The following is an 18,534-nucleotide window of genomic DNA, read 5'->3' on the forward strand; positions in this document are numbered from 1 at the left end:
AAGACAACAAATGTAGAGGTACTTGTATAGCGCACGACTACCCGGGGGCATTTCGGCGCTTGTACGAATACCGCTGAGGAACCCTTCCTGGCTTTTCCCTGTGAAGTGCCCACTCCTGGGCACCCCCAAGGTGAAGCCAGGCATCCTAGCGTTGTTGGGGCCGTTGTGGAGATTAAGCAAGCTATTGCCCAGAGTTGCAAAGTGGGACCCATGATTAGGATAGGCACCGAGGCGAGAATTATCAGGTCCGAGGAAATTGAGCCCAAGACCCGCCGAGGCGGGAATTGAACCCTGGTCCCAGGCCAGACTTCTGCATCAGGGTCTGCCGCTCTAACCATTGAGCCACACTTCTCCACTTATATCTATTTTCAGGTGGACTGTATGAACGTCTTCGGTCTCAAACAGGATTCGTCAGATTTTGTTCCAGGCTCATGAAAGGGAACTCGTTTTTAAAAATTTTGTAGGTGCAATTTAATCTCTTAGTTTTTAGTCCTTCAGTCTGGAATGCAAAGCTTTTGAAGGAATGTAGCTAGGTTAGTGACACCGAAACACAGAATCCAGAGTCGCAGTCCAAGCGTCAATGCTTGAAGAAACCAAGTTGTCGGATTGTGTGCAATTCATTTCCTTGCTAGAGTTCAGCCATGACCGGCTAGCTCTGAAAAAGCTCAGAAATGTGTCTGCTTTTGCCACCCTTCTCATGGCAGTCTTCTCCAGTAGACCTTTCACCATATCTTGCCATGGCTCCACACCTCAATTGGGTCCATTAAAAACCTGTTGAACACGCTAGTGTTCGTCCGCATACATAAAAGTGGCGAGGATAACATTGTCCAGCTCAAGTCTCCTCTGACGTATCAATTGTCCTCCGGCTTTCCGATGTCCACAGAAACCAATGTGTACAAATGATGCCTTGTGATGTTAACAACTTTATAATTGAGGCTATTCAGACCATCCCGTTTCATATTTGCTCTGGCGTGTAGCATGATGACGGCGCTGTATACAGAAAGAAGGTTGAAAAAGCATGATAAATCACAATATGGTGGCAGCAGAATAAAGATGCATTTCTTTAAAGCATTACAGGGTACAGTTTTAGAAGTTCTGAAAAAATAGAGACATGCTGTAAGTTTGGTGTTAACTAAATTTATGTTGAAAACGGTACATTTGTTGGTCTCCAGTTGATTGACGCACAAAAGTAAAAATTACGACAATTCTAAAATAGGGCAGAGCGCAGATGCAGACACATGCCTGAAAATTATGGGTCTTTTTGTTCTTAACTGAGCCTGCAATAATCTTTCATTCTCACTTGGACCTACAATGATAAGTATTAATGAAGATTTAATTGATCTTAATTTCTGTCTAAAGATCATAATGATCTTTGGTATATACTAGAGCCCACAATGATCCTAACCTCTTTCTTAGGCCTGCATTTGTTTAGTCTTACCGGAGTCTACAATATCCGAGTTTTCATGAGGCAGCCTCCAGTGATCTTAAATTCCATCTAGGACCTGCATTAGTCTTACATTTATTCCAGATATATTAATGATCTTAGGTTTTTACTGAGGCCAACAGAGATATTAAGATTTTGATAAGCTCATGAAAGAACTTAGATTCTGGACAGTCCCATTTTGAACTTTGTTTTCTTGGATCTTATGATTTGACCAATACCTTGTGTTTGAGGTCTCCTAATATATAAAAGCTAAATCATTGCTACTGCTGGAGATGTTTGTGCTTGATAGCCACACCCTGTAACCAACTGCTCAAAACCTTTTTTGCTATTTCTCTGTCTGGTCCTTTTGGTTGCCTTGTATGTATGAGAACACCTTTTATCCTTTAAAACTCATTGGCCAAATGTTCACATTGTATGTGGTCTCATTGATTTTGCCATTTGTTTTCCTAGGCGTTACCACCATTTATGTGGATTTGTATCGAAATTATTTAAAATTGAAGTTTGCTGGTGATAGCTTTCTATATTTTGAGAATTTACTTTTACTTTTGGGCATGGCATTTGTCCAGTGTATGCTGTAGTGTGTTTCCTATAACCTTTACAACATTATGTACATTTCCCCCTACTTTTTAACTTTACTTCAACATGTTGTTAGCATTGACGTCATCAATTTCTTGTAGTATTGTTGTACCAATTTTATGTATAGCACTTGCATGTACTTTTGCTGACGATTGCCTGGGCGCCCATGCCACCAAATGTGAGCCAATGGTGTACTCATTAAACCCTGCCTACCATGATGACCCAGACTAGGGCACACCTAGATAGAACAGTTTCTCTGCCATATAATCACGCATCATAGGTTTTGCTCTTGGACCTGGTTCATAAAGCATAACTGTAAATCTGTGATCCACAATATGTGTATAATGCAAGACACAACATGCACTTTTTCCTCCAATCTGTGAATTTGTTGAATTATAGCCTATCGTTTCAACTTCAAAGGCTGAAGTCAAACTTTAGAAACCATATGTGATTCTGCAGCAGAAGCACAAACTATTTTCTTACTATTTCTATTATGTGTATATTAATTTTTGAGTTGTTTGTCACTTGTACACATCGCAACAGCATCACACCGTCACTGTCCATTTTACGTGCTGAGCACCTCGTTGAATGTGGATTACACAATTTTGCGTTTGCATGACAGTGTTACGTCTAAATCTGCTATAAATGGTTGATCACATAAAATATTTTGGACTTATTTTAGTTTATGTCAAACATGAAAAGCATGGAGATGATTACGTCTAACTCTCTTTGAGCCAATAAGTGTGTTGAAATATTTTTCATAGGTTCCGAGGAATAGGATTCTTTAAAGGAAATACATAAATATATACATTCCAGGTTATATTAGTTGCATTTTCTAACTGGTCATTGCCATCCTTGGTTTTAGTAATCATTTGGTTTAGTTATGCAAGTTCTTTATTCCTTCTAGAATTTCTACACAAAACTTCTGAATCTTCGACCAGAATATTAGGCCCAGGTAAAATTTCAGTGATGCTTGCATGATTTATTGTAATGTCCAGAACTACAAGTTACAACTGTTGTGCGAAATGCGTGAGATTATTGCAATTAAACCATGTCTCATAATTGAGAGTTTGTTTGGGTAAAAATTCTGATCGCAGCAGTACGGCAAGAACATGAATGAAATAAATGCGAGTAACAGTTCTGGAATGTGAATGGATTGTTTAGTCAAAAATGCTTCCTCATGCCAAAAATGGATGTGAAAATGCATATCTTGCAAAAAAATAAAGTAGTGCTGATGAAGAAACTGGTAGACCTAGTAAGAATTTGTGATTTCTTGGGCATTTCACATAATTTTCACAAAGGCAATTACACTATTTCCGCCCATGTCTAAAGACTATGCGCCACATGCATAGTTTTATCACTATTTGGTGTGGCAACTTACTTATTTTTGTTGCTTTCATTGCCAGGATCTCGGTGATGTGGAATCATTTTGGACCTGGCCAAGACGCTGTTGGGCCGCTCCACCCTCATCCCTGCGGCAACCACCCTGAGATTGTGAAAGAGGACAACGAGTGGATAAAAGAATCAAGCACAGTCAATGGAATAGCCACAGTTTACAGTAATGCCACACTGAATTAATCTAGATGCATCATATGAATAATTGAGCTTTTGGTAGAACAGTAGATTTAGTAAGGAAGGGAGCTAATCTATTATTATTTGGAAGTTTGTTTGAGAGTTTGACACTACAAGTAAAAAGAAGTAAAGCTCCTGCCTCACCACCTGGAGGAGGGTATATACTTTTTACGTCCCGTCTCTGGACTGCGCATGCACTGTCTCAAAGAGACGTGTTGTATGTACTTTGTGGGTTTAAACCCGCCCATAGGCTTCCCATTTGCTGGCTCCATAGTTGCTCTTATATTCTTTCTCCCCATTTGTCCATGGCATGCGTGCGTCATGCCTCTTCCTGTGTTTAGCCCTCCCGCCGAGCATGGACCAATTACTACTAACCATCTACTACGCCCATTTTCGAAAAGTGTTTCAGAAATGACTTTTTTTGTTTGTTTTGAGCACTTAACATGAGCGCTCATGTGTTCACTTGCTCAGAGCTCCGTTTATGTAAACAGGCCTGTAAATCTTGTCACATTTCTCTGACATCAAAGTGAGGGGCTCCTTTGACCACCGCCTGTTTACTCCATCTCCCAGGGGACTGTCTTTCTCCTGCGTCTCTGTGGGTGCGTGCTGTCTATGTTGTCAATTCCTGCTGTTTTTCATGGTCATCATTGTTTACCATCGATTGTGTGAACGTGTGTGTGTCTGTATGCTAGCACTCATGTCTAAATGTTTATTGGCAAATGTATATGTGTGTCTTTATTTACATGTGTCGTATGCCCATAAACAAAATTGCAGTTTATTCCAGTTGCCTCATGGAAATGGCCATCAAAGTATAAGGGTGCTTATCTGCTTCAGTGGGTTTTTCAACCAGTAGAACTACCCTTCTGTGTTTTCTTTAATAAACTAGCAGAGTCTGATGTCTTAAAGGAATTAATCTTAAGAAATAATGTGCTTCTGGCCAGATTGAATTATATCATATACCTTATTCCATTGTTCGCATTGCACTAATGTCTGTTTGCTCTCTGGTTGTGAGTGTTTTATTACTAGTTGTAGTGTACAGTCTAACATTTAACATTGTAATCTCGCCACACCTTCCAATAAATAAATGAGCATTGCATTTGAAGACAGCCACGGTTCTGGCGAAGTGAGTAACTAACACTGCTCCCCGAGCATTTAGCTGTCAGAGTTTGTATTAATAAAAACATTTTTTATTGAGATGAATCTGTTTATTATGCACTCATGTATAGAATTTTAATTGAATTCACCATTAAATCTTGTTCTTAACTCATCACATTTGCTATGCAGTCAGACATGTCATCCCTTTCATTCTCCTTTCCTCCCTTTCCTTCTCGGTTTCTTCTTTCCTCCCTTTCCTTCTCCGATCCCCCTCCAATCTTTTCTTTATTCCGTTCCCCCTCCAGTCTTTTCTTTATTGTGTTCCTTTCTTTATTCCGTTCCCCCTCCAGTCTTTTCTTTATTGTGTTCCTTTCTTTATTCCGTTCCCCCTCCAATCTTTTCTTTATTGTATTACTTTCTTTTCTCCGTTCCCCCTCCAATCTTTTCTTTATTGTTACTTTCTTTTCTCCGTTCCCCCTCCAATCTTTTCTTTATTGTGTTACTTTCTTTTCTCCGTTCCCCCTCCAATCTTTTCTTTAATGCGTCCCCCCTCCAATCTTTTCTTTAATGCGTCCCCCCTCCAATCTTTTCTTTAATGCGTCCCCCCTCCAATCTTTTCTTTAATGCGTCCCCCCTCCAATCTTTTCTTTAATGCGTCCCCCCTCCAATCTTTTCTTTAATGCGTCCCCCCTCCAATCTTTTCTTTAATGCGTCCCCCCTCCAATCTTTTCTTTAATGCGTCCCCCCTCCAATCTTTTCTTTAATGCGTCCCCCCCTCCAATCTTTTCTTTAATGCGTCCCCCCCTCCAATCTTTTCTTTAATGCGTCCCCCCCTCCAATCTTTTCTTTAATGCGTCCCCCCCTCCAATCTTTTCTTTAATGCGTCCCCCCCTCCAATCTTTTCTTTAATGCGTCCCCCCTCCTATCTTTTCTTTAATGCGTCCCCCCCTCCAATCTTTTCTTTAATGCGTCCCCCCCTCCAAAATGCGTCCCCCCCTCCAAAATGCGTCCCCCCTCCAATCTTTTCTTTAATGCGTCCCCCCCTCCAATCTTTTCTTTAATGCGTCCCCCCCTCCAATCTTTTCTTTAATGCGTCCCCCCTCCAATCTTTTCTTTAATGCGTCCCCCCCTCCAATCTTTTCTTTAATGCGTCCCCCCCTCCAATCTTTTCTTTAATGCGTCCCCCCTCCAATCTTTTCTTTAATGCGTCCCCCCCTCCAATCTTTTCTTTAATACGTCCCCCCCTCCAATCTTTTCTTTAATGCGTCCCCCCCTCCAATCTTTTCTTTAATGCGTCCCCCCCTCCAATCTTTTCTTTAATGCGTCCCCCCCTCCAATCTTTTCTTTAATGCGTCCCCCCCTCCAATCTTTTCTTTAATGCGTCCCCCCCTCCAATCTTTTCTTTAATGCGTCCCCCCCTCCAATCTTTTCTTTAATGCGTCCCCCGCCCCAATCTTTTCTTTAATGCGTCCCCCCTCCAATCTTTTCTTTAATGCGTCCCCCCCTCCAATCTTTTCTTTAATGCGTCCCCCCCTCCAATCTTTTCTTTAATGCGTCCCCCCCTCCAATCTTTTCTTTAATGCGTCCCCCCCTCCAATCTTTTCTTTAATGCGTCCCCCCCTCCAATCTTTTCTTTAATGCGTCCCCCCTCCAATCTTTTTAATGCGTCCCCCCTCCAATCTTTTTAATGCGTCCCCCCCTCCAATCTTTTTAATGCGTCCCCCCCTCCAATCTTTTTAATGCGTCCCCCTCCAATCTTTTTAATGCGTCCCCCCCTCCAATCTTTTTAATGCGTCCCCCCCTCCAATCTTTTTAATGCGTCCCCCCCTCCAATCTTTTTAATGCGTCCCCCCTCCAATCTTTTTAATGCGTCCCCCCCTCCAATCTTTTTAATGCGTCCCCCCCTCCAATCTTTTTAATGCGTCCCCCCTCCAATCTTTTTAATGCGTCCCCCCCTCCAATCTTTTTAATGCGTCCCCCCTCCAATCTTTTTAATGCGTCCCCCCTCCAATCTTTTTAATGCGTCCCCCCTCCAATCTTTTTAATGCGTCCCCCCCTCCAATCTTTTCAATGCCTCCCCCCCTCCAATCTTTTCAATGCCTCCCCCCCTCCAATCTTTTCAATGCCTCCCCCCCTCCAATCTTTTCAATGCGTCCCCCCCTCCAATCTTTTCAATGCGTCCCCCCTCCAATCTTTTTAATGCGTCCCCCCTCCAATCTTTTTAATGCGTCCCCCCCCTCCAATCTGTTTAATGCGTCCCCCCCTCCAATCTTTTTAATGCGTCCCCCCCTCCAATCTTTTTAATGTGTCCCCCCCTCCAATCTTTTTAATGCGTCCCCCCCTCCAATCTTTTTAATGCGTCCCCCCCTCCAATCTTTTTAATGCGTCCCCCCTCCAATCTTTTTATGCGTCCCCCCCTCCAATCTTTTCTTTAATGCGTCCCCCCCTCCAATCTTTTCTTTAATGCGTCCCCCCCTCCAATCTTTTCTTTAATGCGTCCCCCCCTCCAATCTTTTCTTTAATGCGTCCCCCCCTCCAATCTTTTTATGCATCCCCCCCTCCAATCTTTTCTTTAATGCGTCCCCCCCTCCATCTTTTCTTTAATGCGTCCCCCCTCCAATCTTTTCTTTAATGCGTCCCCCCCTCCAATCTTTTCTTTAATGCGTCCCCCCTCCAATCTTTTCTTTAATGCGTCCCCCCTCCAATCTTTTCTTTAATGCGTCCCCCCCTCCAATCTTTTCTTTAATGCGTCCCCCCCTCCAATCTTTTCTTTAATGCGTCCCCCCCTCCAATCTTTTCTTTAATGCGTCCCCCCTCCAATCTTTTCTTTAATGCGTCCCCCCTCCAATCTTTTCTTTAATGCGTCCCCCCCTCCAATCTTTTCTTTAATGCGTCCCCCCCTCCAATCTTTTCTTTACTGCGTCCCCCCCTCCAATCTTTTCTTTACTGCGTCCCCCCTCCAATCTTTTCTTTACTGCGTCCCCCCTCCAATCTTTTCTTTACTGCGTCCCCCCCTCCAATCTTTTCTTTGATGCGTCCCCCCTCCAATCTTTTCTTTAATGCGTCCCCCCCTCCAATCTTTTCTTTAATGCGTCCCCCCCTTCAATCTTTTCTTTAATGCGTCCCCCCCTCCAATCTTTTCTTTAATGCGTCCCCCCCTCCAATCTTTTCTTTAATGCGTCCCCCCCTCCAATCTTTTCTTTAATGCGTCCCCCCCTCCAATCTTTTCTTTAATGCGTCCCCCCTCCAATCTTTTCTTTAATGCGTCCCCCCCTCCAATCTTTTCTTTAATGCGTCCCCCCTCCAATCTTTTCTTTAATGCGTCCCCCCTCCAATCTTTTCTTTAATGCGTCCCCCCTCCAATCTTTTCTTTAATGCGTCCCCCCTCCAATCTTTTCTTTAATGCGTCCCCCCCTCCAATCTTTTCTTTAATGCGTCCCCCCCTCCAATCTTTTCTTTAATGCGTCCCCCCCTCCAATCTTTTCTTTAATGCGTCCCCCCTCCAATCTTTTCTTTAATGCGTCCCCCCCTCCAATCTTTTCTTTAATGCGTCCCCCCTCCAATCTTTTCTTTACTGCGTCCCCCCTCCAATCTTTTCTTTAATGCGTCCCCCCCTCCAATCTTTTCTTTATTCCGTTCCCCCTCCAATTTTTTCTTTATTCCGTTCCCCCTCCAATTTTTTCTTTATTCCGTTCCCCCTCCAATTTTTTCTTTATTGTGTTCTTTTCTTTTTTCCGTTCCCCCTCCAATCTTTTCTTTATTCCGTTCCCCCTCCAATCTTTTCTTTATTCCGTTCCCCCTCCAATCTTTTCTTTATTGTGTTCTTTTCTTTATTCCGTTCCCCCTCCAATTTTTTCTTTATTCCGTTCCCCCTCCAATTTTTTCTTTATTCCGTTCCCCCTCCAATTTTTTCTTTATTCCGTTCCCCCTCCAATCTTTTCTTTATTCCGTTCCCCCTCCAATCTTTTCTTTATTCCGTTCCCCCTCCAATCTTTTCTTTATTCCGTTACCCCTCCAATCTTTTCTTTATTGTGTTCCTTTCTTTATTCCGTTCCCCCTCCAATCTTTTCTTTATTCCGTTCCCCCTCCAATTTTTTCTTTATTCCGTTCCCCCTCCAATTTTTTCTTTATTCCGTTCCCCCTCCAATTTTTTCTTTATTCCGTTCCCCCTCCAATTTTTTCTTTATTCCGTTCCCCCTCCAATTTTTTCTTTATTCCGTTCCCCCTCCAATTTTTTCTTTATTCCGTTGCCCCTCCAGTTTTTTCTTTATTCCGTTCCCCCTCCAATTTTTTCTTTATTCCGTTCCCCCTCCAATTTTTTCTTTATTCCTTTCCCCCTCCAATCTTTTCTTTATTCCGTTCCTTTCTTTATTGCGTTCCCCCTCCAATCTTTTCTTTATTGCGTTCCCCCTCCAATCTTTTCTTTAATGCGTCCCCCCCTCCAATCTTTTCTTTAATGCGTCCCCCCCTCCAATCTTTTCTTTAATGCGTCCCCCCCCTCCAATCTTTTCTTTAATGCGTCCCCCCCTCCAATCTTTTCTTTAATGCGTCCCCCCCTCCAATCTTTTCTTTAATGCGTCCCCCCTCCAATCTTTTCTTTAATGCGTCCCCCCCTCCAATCTTTTCTTTAATGCGTCCCCCCTCCAATCTTTTCTTTAATGCGTCCCCCCCTCCAATCTTTTCTTTAATGCGTCCCCCCCTCCAATCTTTTCTTTAATGCGTCCCCCCCTCCAATCTTTTCTTTATCTGTCCCCCTCCAATCTTTTCTTTAATGCGTCCCCCCCTGTCCCCCCCTCCAATCTTTTCTTTAATGCGTCCCCCCTCCAATCTTTTCTTTAATGCGTCCCCCCTCCAATCTTTTCTTTATCTGTCCCCCCCTCCAATCTTTTCTTTATCTGTCCCCCCTCCAATCTTTTCTTTAATGCGTCCCCCCTCCAATCTTTTCTTTAATGCGTTCCCCCTCCAATCTTTTCTTTATTCCGTTCCCCCTCCAATTTTTTCTTTATTCCTTTCCCCCTCCAATCTTTTCTTTATTCCGTTCCTTTCTTTATTGCGTTCCCCCTCCAATTTTTTCTTTATTCCTTTCCCCCTCCAATCTTTTCTTTATTCCGTTCCTTTCTTTATTGCGTTCCCCCTCCAATCTTTTCTTTATTGCGTCCCCCCCTCCAATCTTTTCTTTAATGCGTCCCCCCCTCCAATCTTTTCTTTAATGCGTCCCCCCCTCCAATCTTTTCTTTAATGCGTCCCCCCCTCCAATCTTTTCTTTAATGCGTCCCCCCCTCCAATCTTTTCTTTAATGCGTCCCCCCCTCCAATCTTTTCTTTAATGCGTCCCCCCCTCCAATCTTTTCTTTAATGCGTCCCCCCCTCCAATCTTTTCTTTAATGCGTCCCCCCTCCAATCTTTTCTTTAATGCGTCCCCCCCTCCAATCTTTTCTTTAATGCGTCCCCCCCTCCAATCTTTTCTTTAATGCGTCCCCCCCTCCAATCTTTTCTTTAATGCGTCCCCCCCTCCAATCTTTTCTTTATCTGTCCCCCTCCAATCTTTTCTTTAATGCGTCCCCCCCTGTCCCCCCCTCCAATCTTTTCTTTAATGCGTCCCCCCTCCAATCTTTTCTTTAATGCGTCCCCCCTCCAATCTTTTCTTTAATGCGTCCCCCCTCCAATCTTTTCTTTATCTGTCCCCCCCTCCAATCTTTTCTTTATCTGTCCCCCCTCCAATCTTTTCTTTAATGCGTCCCCCCCTCCAATCTTTTCTTTAATGCGTTCCCCCTCCAATCTTTTCTTTATTCCCCCTCCAATCTTTTCTTTATTCCGTTCCCCCTCCAATTTTTTCTTTATTCCTTTCCCCCTCCAATCTTTTCTTCATTCCGTTCCCCCCCCTCCAAACTTTTCTTCATTCCGTTCCCCCCCTCCAATCTTTTCTTCATTCCGTTCCCCCCCTCCAATCTTTTCTTCATTCCGTCCCCCCCCCCTCCAATCTTTTCTTCATTCCGTTCCCCCCCCCCTCCAATCTTTTCTTCATTCCGTTCCCCCCCCTCCAATCTTTTCTTCATTCCGTTCCCCCCCCCTCCAATCTTTTCTTCATTCCGTTCCCCCTCCAATCTTTTCTTCATTCCGTTCCCCCTCCAATCTTTTCTTCATTCCGTTCCCCCCTCCAATCTTTTCTTCATTCCGTTCCCCCCCTCCAATCTTTTCTTCATTCCGTTCCCCCCCTCCAATCTTTTCTTCATTCCGTTCCCCCCTCCAATCTTTTCTTCATTCCGTTCCCCCCCTCCAATCTTTTCTTCATTCCGTTCCCCCCCTCCAATCTTTTCTTCATTCCGTTCCCCCCCTCCAATCTTTTCTTCATTCCGTTCCCCCCTCCAATCTTTTCTTCATTCCGTTCCCCCCTCCAATCTTTTCTTCATTCCGTTCCCCCCCCTCCAATCTTTTCTTCATTCCGTTCCCCCCCTCCAATCTTTTCTTCATTCCGTTCCCCCCCTCCAATCTTTTCTTCATTCCGTTCCCCCCCTCCAATCTTTTCTTCATTCCGTTCCCCCCCCTCCAATCTTTTCTTCATTCCGTTCCCCCCCCTCCAATCTTTTCTTCATTCCGTTCCCCCCCCTCCAATCTTTTCTTCATTCCGTTCCCCCCCCTCCAATCTTTTCTTCATTCCGTCCCCCCCCTCCAATCTTTTCTTCATTCCGTTCCCCCCTCCAATCTTTTCTTCATTCCGTTTCCCCCCTCCAATCTTTTCTTCATTCCGTTTCCCCCCTCCAATCTTTTCTTCATTCCGTTTCCCCCCTCCAATCTTTTCTTCATTCCGTTCCCCCCCTCCAATCTTTTCTTCATTCCGTTCCCCCCCTCCAATCTTTTCTTCATTCCGTTCCCCCCTCCAATCTTTTCTTCATTCCGTTCCCCCCTCCAATCTTTTCTTCATTCCGTTCCCCCCCTCCAATCTTTTCTTCATTCCGTTCCCCCCCTCCAATCTTTTCTTCATTCCGTTCCCCCCCTCCAATCTTTTCTTCATTCCGTTCCCCCCCTCCAATCTTTTCTTCATTCCGTTCCCCCCTCCAATCTTTTCTTCATTCCGTTCCCCCCTCCAATCTTTTCTTCATTCCGTTCCCCCCTCCAATCTTTTCTTCATTCCGTTCCCCCCTCCAATCTTTTCTTCATTCTGTTCCCCCTCCAATCTTTTCTTCATTCTGTTCCCCCTCCAATCTTTTCTTTATTGTGCTCCTTTCTGTATTCCGTTCCCCCTCCAATCTTTTCTTTATTGTGCTCCTTTCTGTATTCTGTTCCCCCTCCAATCTTTTCTTCATTCCGGTCCCCCCATTCCGATCCCCCCATTCCGATCCCCCCATTCCGATCCCCCCATTCCGGTCCCCCCATTCCGGTCCCCCCATTCCGGTCCCCCCATTCCGGTCCCCCCATTCCGGTCCTTTCTTCATTGCGGTCCCCCCATTCCGATCCTTTCTTCATTGCGGTCCCCCCATTCCGATCCTTTCTTCATTGCGGTCCCCCCATTCCGATCCTTTCTTCATTGCGGTCCCCCCATTCCGATACTTTCTTCATTGCGGTCCCCCCATTCCGATACTTTCTTCATTGCCGTCCCCCCATTCCGATACTTTCTTCATTGCGGTCCCCCCATTCCGATACTTTCTTCATTGCGGTCCCCCCATTCCGATCCTTTCTTCATTGCGGTCCCCCATTCCGATCCTTTCTTCATTGCGGTCCCCCATTCCGATCCTTTCTTCATTGCGGTCCCCCATTCCGATCCTTTCTTCATTGCGGTCCCCCCATTCCGATCCTTTCTTCATTGCGGTCCCCCCATTCCGATCCTTTCTTCATTGCGGTCCCCCCATTCCGATCCTTTCTTCATTGCGGTCCCCCCATTCCGATCCCTTTCTTCATTGCGGTTCCCCCATTCCGATCCCCCATTCCGATCCCCCCATTCCGATCCCCCCATTCCGATCCTTTCTTCATTGCGGTTCCCCATTCCGATCCCCCCATTCCGATCCCCCCATTCCGATCCCTTCATTTCCGATCCCTTCTTCATTCCGATCCCCCATTCCGATCCCCCCATTCCGATCCCTTCTTCATTGCGGTCCCCCCATTCCGATCCCTTCTTCATTGCGGTCCCCCCATTCCGATCCCTTCTTCATTGCGGTCCCCCCATTCCGATCCCCCCATTCCGATCCCCCCATTCCGATCCCCCCATTCCGATCCCTTCTTCATTGCGGTCCCCCCATTCCGATCCCTCCATTCCGATCCCTTCTTCATTGCGGTCCCCCATTCCGATCCCTTCTTCATTGCGGTCCCCCATTCCGATCCCTCCATTCCGATCCCTCCTTCATTGCGGTCCCCCATTCCGATCCCTCCTTCATTGCGGTCCCCCCATTCCGATCCCTCCTTCATTGCGGTCCCCCCATTCCGATCCCTCCTTCATTGCGGTCCCCCCATTCCGATCCCTCCTTCATTGCGGTCCCCCCATTCCGATCCCTCCTTCATTGCGGTCCCCCCATTCCGATCCCTCCTTCATTGCTGTCCCCCCATTCCGATCCCTCCTTCATTGCTGTCCCCCCATTCCGATCCCTCCTTCATTGCTGTCCCCCCATTCCGATCCCTCCTTCATTGCTGTCCCCCCATTCCGATCCCTCCTTCATTGCTGTCCCCCCATTCCGATCCCTTCTTCATTGCTGTCCCCCCATTCCGATCCCTTCTTCATTGCTGTCCCCCCATTCCGATCCCTTCTTCATTGCTGTCCCCCATTCCGATCCCGATCCCTCCTTCATTGCGGTCCCCCCATTCCGATCCCCCCTTCATTGCGGTCCCCCCATTCCGATCCCCCCTTCATTGCGGTCCCCCCATTCCGATCCCCCCATTCCGATCCCTTCTTCATTGCGGTCCCCCCATTCCGATCCCTTCTTCATTGCTGTCCCCCCATTCCGATCCCTTCTTCATTGCGGTCCCCCCATTCCGATCCCTTCTTCATTGCGGTCCCCCCATTCCGATCCCGATCCCCCCATTCCGATCCCGATCCCCCCATTCCGATCCCGATCCCCCCATTCCGATCCCGATCCCCCCAATCCGATCCCGATCCCCCCATTCCGATCCCGATCCCCCCATTCCGATCCCGATCCCTTCTTCATTGCGGTCCCCCCATTCCGATCCCTTCTTCATTGCGGTCCCCCCATTCCGATCCCTTCTTCATTGCGGTCCCCCCATTCCGATCCCTTCTTCATTGCGGTCCCCCCATTCCGATCCCTTCTTCATTGCGGTCCCCCCATTCCGATCCCTTCTTCATTGCGGTCCCCCCATTCCGATCCCTTCTTCATTGCGGTCCCCCCATTCCGATCCCCCCTTCATTGCGGTCCCCCCATTCCGATCCCTTCTTCATTGCGGTCCCCCCATTCCGATCCCTTCTTCATTGCGGTCCCCCCATTCCGATCCCTTCTTCATTGCGGTCCCCCCATTCCGATCCCCCCTTCATTGCGGTCCCCCCATTCCGATCCCCCCTTCATTGCGGTCCCCCCATTCCGATCCCCCCTTCATTGCGGTCCCCCCATTCCGATCCCCCCATTCCGATCCCTTCTTCATTGCGGTCCCCCCATTCCGATCCCTTCTTCATTGCGGTCCCCCCATTCCGATCCCTTCTTCATTGCGGTCCCCCCATTCCGATCCCTTCTTCATTGCGGTCCCCCCATTCCGATCCCTTCTTCATTGCGGTCCCCCCATTCCGATCCCCCCATTCCGATCCCCCCATTCCGATCCCTTCTTCATTGCGGTCCCCCCATTCCGATCCCCCCATTCCGATCCCCCCATTCCGATCCCCCCATTCCGATCCCCCCATTCCGATCCCCCCATTCCGATCCCCCCATTCCGATCCCCCCATTCCGATCCCTTCTTCATTGCGGTCCCTCCATTCCGATCCCTTCTTCATTGCGGTCCCCCCCATTCCGATCCCTCCCATTCCGATCCCTTCTTCATTGCGGTCCCCCCCATTCCGATCCCGATCCCTTCTTCATTGCGGTCCCCCCATTCCGATCCCTTCTTCATTGCGGTGCCCCCATTCCGATCCCTTCTTCATTGCGATCCCTTCTTCATTGCGGTCCCCCCATTCCGATCCCTTCTTCATTGCGATCCCTTCTTCATTGCGGTCCCCCCATTCCGATCCCTTCTTCATTGCGGTCCCCCCATTCCGATCCCCCCCATTCCGATCCCCCCCATTCCGAACCCCCCATTCCGATCCCCCCATTCCGATCCCTTCTTCATTGCGGTCCCCCCATTCCGATCCCTTCTTCATTGCGGTCCCCCCATTCCGATCCCTTCTTCATTGCGGTCCCCCCATTCCGATCCCTTCTTCATTGTGGTCCCCCCATTCCGATCCCCCCATTCCGATCCCCCCATTCCGATCCCCCCATTCCGATCCCCCCATCATTGCGGTCCCCCCATTCCGATCCCCCATTCCGATCCCCCCATTCCGATCCCCCCATTCCGATCCCCCCATCATTGCGGTCCCCCCATTCCGATCCCCCCATTCCGATCCCCCCATTCCGATCCCCCCATTCGATCCCCCCATTCCGATCCCCCCATTCCGATCCCCCCATCATTGCGGTCCCCCCATTCCGATCCCCCCATTCCGATCCCCCCATCATTGTGGTCCCCCCATTCCGATCCCCCCATTCCGATCCCCCCATTCCGATCCCCCATTCCGATCCCTTCTTCATTGCGGTCCCCCCATTCCGATCCCTTCTTCATTGCGGTCCCCCCATTCCGATCCCCCATTCCGATCCCCCCATTCCGATCCCCCATTCCGATCCCTTCTTCATTGCGGTCCCCCCATTCCGATCCCCCATTCCGATCCCCCATTCCGATCCCTTCTTCATTGCGGTCCCCCCATTCCGATCCCTTCTTCATTGCGGTCCCCCCATTCCGATCCCTTCTTCATTGCGGTCCCCCCATTCCGATCCCTTCTTCATTGCGGTCCCCCATTCCGATCCCGTCTTCATTGTGGTCCCCCCATTCCGATCCCGTCTTCATTGTGGTCCCCCCATTCCGATCCCCCCATTCCGATCCCGTCTTCATTGTGGTCCCCCCATTCCGATCCCCCCATTCCGATCCCGTCTTCATTCCGGTCCCCCATTCCGATTCCGATCCCGTCTTCATTCCGGTCCCCCATTCCGTTTCCGATCCCGTCTTCATTGCGGTCCCCCATTCCGATCCCGATCCCGTCTTCATTGCGGTCCCCCCATTCCGATCCCGATCCCGTCTTCATTGCGGTCCCCCATTCCGATCCCTCCATTCCGATCCCTTCTTCATTGCGGTCCCCCATTCCGATCCCTCCTTCATTGCGGTCCCCCCATTCCGATCCCTCCTTCATTGCGGTCCCCCCATTCCGATCCCTCCTTCATTGCGGTCCCCCCATTCCGATCCCTCCTTCATTGCGGTCCCCCCATTCCGATCCCCTCCTTCATTGCGGTCCCCCCATTCCGATCCCTCCTTCATTGCTGTCCCCCCATTCCGATCCCTCCTTCATTGCTGTCCCCCCATTCCGATCCCTCCTTCATTGCTGTCCCCCCATTCCGATCCCTCCTTCATTGCTGTCCCCCCATTCCGATCCCTCCTTCATTGCTGTCCCCCCATTCCGATCCCTTCTTCATTGCTGTCCCCCCATTCCGATCCCTTCTTCATTGCTGTCCCCCCATTCGATCCCTTCTTCATTGCTGTCCCCCCATTCCGATCCCTTCTTCATTGCTGTCCCACCATTCCGATCCCTTCTTCATTGCTGTCCCCCCATTCCGATCCCTTCTTCATTGCTGTCCCCCATTCCGATCCCTTCTTCATTGCTGTCCCCCCATTCCGATCCCGATCCCCCCATTCCGATCCCGATCCCCCCATTCCGATCCCCCCATTCCGATCCCGATCCCCCCATTCCGATCCCCCATTCCGATCCCGATCCCCCATTCCGATCCCTTCTTCATTGCGGTCCCCCCATTCCGATCCCTTCTTCATTGCGGTCCCCCCATTCCGATCCCTTCTTCATTGCGGTCCCCCATTCCGATCCCCCCTTCATTGCGGTCCCCCCATTCCGATCCCCCCTTCATTGCGGTCCCCCCATTCCGATCCCCCCTTCATTGCGGTCCCCCCATTCCGATCCCCCCTTCATTGCGGTCCCCCCATTCCAATCCCCCCTTCATTGCGGTCCCCCATTCCGATCCCTTCTTCATTGCGGTCCCCCCATTCCGATCCCTTCTTCATTGCGGTCCCCCCATTCCGATCCCTTCTTCATTGCGGTCCCCCCATTCCGATCCCTTCTTCATTGCGGTCCCCCCATTCCGATCCCTTCTTCATTGCGGTCCCCCCATTCCGATCCCTTCTTCATTGCGGCTCCCCCATTCCGATCCCTTCTTCATTGCGGTCCCCCCATTCCGATCCCTTCTTCATTGCGGTCCCCCATTCCGATCCCCCCATTCCGATCCCCCCATTCCGATCCCCTTCTTCATTGCGGTCCCCCCATTCCGATCCCCCCATTCCGATCCCCCATTCCGATCCCCCCATTCCGATCCCCCCTTCCGATCCCCCATTCCGATCCCCCATTCCGATCCCTTCTTCATTGCGGTCCCTCCATTCCGATCCCTTCTTCATTGCGGTCCCCCCCATTCCGATCCCTCCCATTCCGATCCCTTCTTCATTGCGGTCCCCCCCATTCCGATCCCGATCCCTTCTTCATTGCGGTCCCCCATTCCGATCCCTTCTTCATTGCGGTGCCCCATTCCGATCCCTTCTTCATTGCGATCCCTTCTTCATTGCGGTCCCCCCATTCCGATCCCTTCTTCATTGCGATCCCTTCTTCATTGCGGTCCCCCCATTCCGATCCCTTCTTCATTGCGGTCCCCCCATTCCGATCCCTTCTTCATTGCGGTCCCCCCATTCCGATCCCTTCTTCATTGCGGTCCCCCATTCCGATCCCTTCTTCATTGCGGTCCCCCCATTCCGATCCCCCCCATTCCGAACCCCCCATTCCGAACCCCCCCATTCCGATCCCCCCATTCCGATCCCCCCATCCGATCCCCCCATTCCGATCCCCCCATTCCGATCCCTTCTTCATTGCGGTCCCCCCATTCCGATCCCTTCTTCATTGCGGTCCCCCCATTCCGATCCCTTCTTCATTGCGGTCCCCCCATTCCGATCCCTTCTTCATTGCGGTCCCCCATTCCGATCCCTTCTTCATTGCGGTCCCCCCATTCCGATCCCTTCTTCATTGTGGTCCCCCATTCCGATCCCCCCATCATTGCGGTCCCCCCATTCCGATCCCCCCATTCCGATCCCCCCCCATTCCGATCCCCCCCATTCCGATCCCTTCTTCATTGCGGTCCCCCCATTCCGATCCCCCATTCCGATCCCTTCTTCATTGCGGTCCCCCCATTCCGATCCCTTCTTCATTGCGGTCCCCCCATTCCGATCCCGTCTTCATTGTGGTCCCCCCATTCCGATCCCCCCATTCCGATCCCGTCTTCATTCCGGTCCCCCATTCCGATTCCGATCCCGTCTTCATTGCGGTCCCCCCATTCCGATCCCGATCCCGTCTTCATTGCGGTCCCCCCATTCCGATCCCGTCTTCATTGCGGTCCCCCCATTCGATCCCGTCTTCATTGCGGTCCCCCCATTCCGATCCCGATCCCGTCTTCATTGCGGTCCCCCCCATTCCGATCCCGATCCCGTCTTCATTGCGGTCCCCCCATTCCGATCCCGATCCCGTCTTCATTGCGGTCCCCCCATTCCGATCCCCGATCCCCGTCTTCATTGCGGTCCCCCCCATTCCGCATCCCCGTCTTCATTGCCGGTCCCCCCATTCCGATCCCT

General features: G+C 49.4%; 1 protein-coding gene across 1 annotated transcript in view; it reads right to left on the reverse strand.

The window, feature by feature from the left end:
- Positions 1 to 416: 416 nt before the first annotated feature.
- LOC144799874 (beta-1,4-galactosyltransferase 1-like) overlaps positions 417 to 18,534 on the reverse strand; it is a 292,530-nt gene continuing 274,412 nt past the window's right edge. The window contains exons 6-7 of the mRNA XM_078671475.1: positions 3,402 to 3,506; positions 417 to 990 (exon numbers count right to left, since the gene is read on the reverse strand). Coding sequence (XP_078527601.1) covers positions 852 to 990; positions 3,402 to 3,506 — 244 coding nt within the window. The 3' untranslated portion in view covers positions 417 to 851. The remainder of the gene's footprint in view (positions 991 to 3,401; positions 3,507 to 18,534) is intronic.

This window comes from Lissotriton helveticus, chromosome 12 (genome assembly GCF_964261635.1).
Source record: "Lissotriton helveticus chromosome 12, aLisHel1.1, whole genome shotgun sequence".
Taxonomy (NCBI): Eukaryota; Metazoa; Chordata; class Amphibia; order Caudata; family Salamandridae; genus Lissotriton; species Lissotriton helveticus.